This window comes from Eurypyga helias, unplaced genomic scaffold, assembly GCF_000690775.1.
Source record: "Eurypyga helias isolate BGI_N326 unplaced genomic scaffold, ASM69077v1 scaffold19040, whole genome shotgun sequence".
In the NCBI taxonomy this organism is placed as follows: domain Eukaryota; kingdom Metazoa; phylum Chordata; class Aves; order Eurypygiformes; family Eurypygidae; genus Eurypyga; species Eurypyga helias.
The window spans coordinates 268-4,746 of record NW_010224058.1 but is presented as its reverse complement, the minus strand read 5'-3'; the positions used below and the strand labels follow the sequence as shown (position 1 = coordinate 4,746).

The window sequence follows — 4,479 nt, the reverse complement described above, 5'->3', positions numbered from 1 at the left end:
AGGCTGAATGTTTTGAGGGTGGGGGGTGTAAACGTTGCTTCTCGCTCCCTTGGTGCCTTAGCCGTGCTCCTCTTCACAAGTGAAAATTCAAAAATCTTCGCAGAGAATGCTTTGTTCTGTCAGGCAAAAGGGTAAGAGCACAAAGAGCAGCACAACCTTCAGCCTAGACTCCACCTTCAGCCTAAGCTGCTCTGACGTTACCAACTGCCCCGAGAGTGGGGGACTGAGGCACTACAGCAGCGAGTTTTCTGGTTACCTTTGCGCTTGAACCAGTGAGCTGCTTTTCCAAATTTAAACGGAACCTTCTCTCTGTTATTAGCGGGTAAACCCCAAAACTCTCTAATGAAAATAATGCTTCGTAGAGCAGTCCTTCAAATTTTCTCCCACTTCTCCTCAGTTTGTGTTATTCCCCTGTTAGACTTAAATACCGTGTAAAATTAGAGGTGCCTTCTCACAGCGATTCCAGATCCTTGTGGAAGGGGTGAGCTTCATGCGGTACAGCCCTACTTTCTGTCTAAGCTCTTTCAGTTAGCGTGGAGATAATAAAACCAGACGCCCCAAGGGGCTGGGGGGTCAGTTCCATGCGTTGCTCTTTTGCCTTCCCCTGTCTACTTTTACATGGCCATGCGTCTGAGTTTACTTTCTTTTCACGTGCTCAGCCTTGAACACAAAGCTAGTAAGCGCATGGGGTACAGCGATCTGTTTCTGAACAGTATATGAGCAGCCTAGTTCACTCCGCTCCTGGGGAAAGATGGAATTATCTGAACAAAACATTAAAATTCATAGCTTTCTGATTTAAGTTTTCCACTTGGTCGTGAGCCCGGTGAGCGCTTCCTGGCCCCTGTTGGAGACTGGTAAGAGAGCAGTGGGAAGGAGGCCGGTCCGCTCGCTCGCTCACCACGGCTCACGAAGGGTGGCCAGTTCTAGAGAGAAGTTTTTGGTCGGTTTCTTGGTTTTGAGCGTCATTTCAAAGGACCTTCTCATCAAGTAGTTTGTTGATGCCGTCGCAGATCTTTTTGAGGTACGGCCGACAATCCCCGTCAAGACTGTACAGGGCAGTTAGAAACTCCACATCCGCAAAGTGATTGAAGACGTGGTTGATGCGCCCGTGGGATCTCGGCGTCAGGTGGCGACCCACTAGTTCGTGCACAAGGTCTTTACACTCGTTCAGAAGTTCTGCAAGAACGTTTCTGTCAAAAGTGTACTCCACCTCGTAGAAACTGACTATTGTCATGGCCGTTTGGTTCAGCTTCTTCCGGAACTTGTCTACGATTTCCAGCTCTTCTTGGTTGAACTGATTATTTCGATACAGGATCCCAATTTTTATTGCCACTTTTATCAGGTCTTTCATAATTTTATGGGCTTCCTTTTTGTTTCTTGTGTGTTCCTTCGTTACTTTGTACAGCTCGTCGAAGATTTCGCTGCTTGTGTCATCGATCAGCATGTTAGCCATGGTTTTGGTTGCCATTTTACTCAGGATCTTTTTCTGGGCCTGCAGCGCGAGATTCTTGGAACTGAAACAATCGGGACCTGGAGCAAAGAAGGAGAAAAATGTTAATTTGATTTGGTGATTAATTCGCACAATCAGTTAAGCGAAGTAGCGCCTCTGCGCTCAGCTCCGACGTTATGGGTATCGCTACGTATAGTCACGACTCCAGCAACAGGAACGCTTCCACGACTGTTTCCAGGTAGCCTTGCAGGGGTCTCAGGCACCCGTGTTTCGGATCTCGCTGTCCCTCAGGTTTTTTGCTTACAAATTGAGACCAGAATATTCTGGCGGTGGATGTCTATGTTGGTTCTTTGCTAGCCTTTTAATTTCCAAGGTCGGCGTTAAAGCCTTCCTGGCAGAGATCCGCTGGGATGTGGTCGCGGTACTGGGTGGGAGACAAGCCAGCGGAGGTACTGCCGAGTAAGTACGTGAACCTGCAAGAGTTACGCTCTCGGTCATTGGGAGGCACTGTTGCTCCTCAGTTAGAGTAAGATAAGGGCTAATAAAGCAGAGTCATAAGCGTGGATTTATTTTGCTTTAATCTGGAATTACGATGCCTTTCCCTTTTGTTACCAATTTGCAAAATTATAGAATGCGATTTTTGTAAAACGTAGGTGCTTCAGTGCGTGTGATTCCTGCCAGATGAAGATACCTGAGCTATCTAAGTCTATTAAAGGAATACCTTGGATTTTTTATCTTTTACCCATCTGTGCAAGTTCCTCTCTCAGCACAGCACCTGAGCATGCGGCTACTCCGGCTGGACTTTATCCGGTGAGCTTCTGTAATTATTGGTGGGGATTAATTCAGCCTTCCTCTGTATTTCACATTAACGTTGGTTTTTAACTGACCCCATATGGACCAAGTAAAGGACACGGAAAGATGTTGTAGGAAATCATCATTCAGTTTAACACCAGGGTAGCAAAGAATGTTGGAGCAAAGGGCGTTCTGCCGCTGTAGCCGAAGGGTGACGCGTGTGTGTACACCGGGCTTAGGGGCGGTGAGTGCTGAGGGTGGGCAGAGTGACCTCCTTGGTGGGAGACCCCTTCCTCGCCTTCCCCTCGCATCTCCTCTCACCGGGAGCCCGGAGCCTGGACAGGTGCAAGGGGGTGGAGAGACCCATATCCTTTACCAGCTGCTGGGAAGTCGAGCCACCGGAAGATTAAAAATAACCACGACAACCAAAGCTCCCAGTGCTGACTTGATTTTGGAGCCTGAGTGGGTCCAGGCTGGTTGGGTGAGCCCTTCCCAGCCTTCGGCACGTGAATGCTGTCATCTGCCAAGCGTGTGGTGCGGTCTGCTCCGCGGCCTCGCTCACGCTGCCCCGGGCTCGCCGCAGCCTCGCCTTCCTCCCCGTGCCCCCTACATCCTCACCCAAGGAAAAAGGGGTGCCAGGGCTCGTTGCGAATAGGTAACGCTCTGAATTTCAAGGCTCTTCTGTTTAAATCCTGGTTTTCAAGTTAGAATATTAAATTTGTCATCTATCTTTGTGTGCTACAGCTGTACTACTGAGCGGTACGGAAGGGTAACATTTCATTTCAACTGAACCACCACCTGGAAAAAATAATTCAGTGTGTTTAAAAGAATTGCCTGTCATTTGGAGAGAAAATTGTGGGGCTGAGCTGCTGACTGGAGGAAATAGAAAAACTGGGATTTAATCTAGAAATGATAAAACCAGGATGAAAGCATTCTTTCCCTTGGCAGGACGTGGGTATATAAATAGTATCCGCGATGGATAATTATGTGCGTTGGACACAGTAAAGTGGAGGATTAACATTGGTGTCTGGTTCTGGAGCAAGTGTTGGCTATTAGTCAGTTGTTCGGTACCCGTTTTGATCAATAGCCGAAAATAATCGCAGTGGGTTTTTAGAGTATTTCACTGAGGTTCCTGACCCTTTGGCCTCCTGGTGTCCTTGTCACCAGGCGGGAGCCCAGTTGGCTCCCACCGCGCTCGGCTCTGCTGCAGGGAGGGCTTGGCGGAACCGAGCGACACTGCGGCTCGAAGCAAGGCCAGCAGTCCTGGGGCGCTGGAGGAGGGGTAGCAGACACCGCGTCCCCCGTCGCCCGCGTCTTTGGTCCCTGCCCCGTGACGCCCCGGGGTGCGGTACCTCAAAGGACGGTGACACAGCTCCTAGCCAGAGGTGCCAGCCACGCGGCAGGCACCGCAGCCGGAGAGCTTCTGGACAAGTTTAACTGAACGCGAGGGCTGGGGCGTTTTTCCCTGGCAAGTCCCACGTGCGGGATCTGCTGTTTAACAGCACGAGACTGAGCTCCTTCTCATCTTTCTAAAAGCAAAATGAAGAGATCTGGTGGTAAAAATCTTTGAAGCTGCTAAACTTTCCTCCAGAAGCTGTATTCCCCTTTCTTCTCATTTCCCTTACCGGGCCCTAATGCCATATCCTCCCTCTCCCCTGCTCAAACCAGGAGCCCAGTTTTGTGCCTCATATCCCCGCTGTGACCCCCCACGGCATCTCTAGCACCTCAGCCGTGACAGCCCCAAGCGCTCGAGCCCTCACAAACCAGGCAGGTCAGACCAGGCGCGTGAGGAGGAGGTAGGCAGCAGCCACCGGCCGGTTCCCGCAGCCTGGACACCGGCCCGGGGGCTGTTTGCAAAGGGGGCTGTTTGCTCAGCCTTCCTTAAAGTCAGGGCGTGCACGGTTTTGCAGCAGCGTGTGCTGGAAGGAGTGAGAGCGACTGTTCGGATTGATTGTTTGGATTCCTGCCTCCCAAATCACAGAGTACCCAGGCACCAAGGTGACTCTTTGCCTTTCAAAGATCGCAAGTGGTTAGCCACATGACTAAATTCAGGCTTTCATGGGGGCTGCAGGTTTACTGTGGCAGTCTTTTCTGACTGCAGCACATTGCTCGTTACACCAAACACAACATCTTCGCCTCCTACGTACAGCAATTCTATTTTCTGCCGCCTTTCATACCGCAAAACAAATCAGCAGCAACATTCTAGATGCCATTAGCTTTCAGGAACATTACACCAA

General features: G+C 50.3%; 1 protein-coding gene across 1 annotated transcript; it reads right to left on the bottom strand.

Moving 5' to 3' along the window:
• Window positions 1–935: 935 nt before the first annotated feature.
• On the bottom strand, window positions 936–1,527 carry TNFAIP8L3 (tumor necrosis factor, alpha-induced protein 8-like 3). Its single transcript, XM_010160314.1, has one exon. The coding sequence runs from the start codon at window positions 1,466–1,468 to the stop codon at window positions 968–970; it is 501 nt and encodes a 166-aa protein (XP_010158616.1). The 5' UTR covers window positions 1,469–1,527; the 3' UTR covers window positions 936–967.
• Between the last annotated feature and the right edge of the window lie 2,952 nt (window positions 1,528–4,479).

Excerpts from the sequence above, each read along its gene's own strand:
- TNFAIP8L3 (XM_010160314.1), bottom strand. The coding sequence starts at position 1,468 with ATGGCAACCAAAACCATGGCTAACATGCTGATCGATGACACAAGCAGC.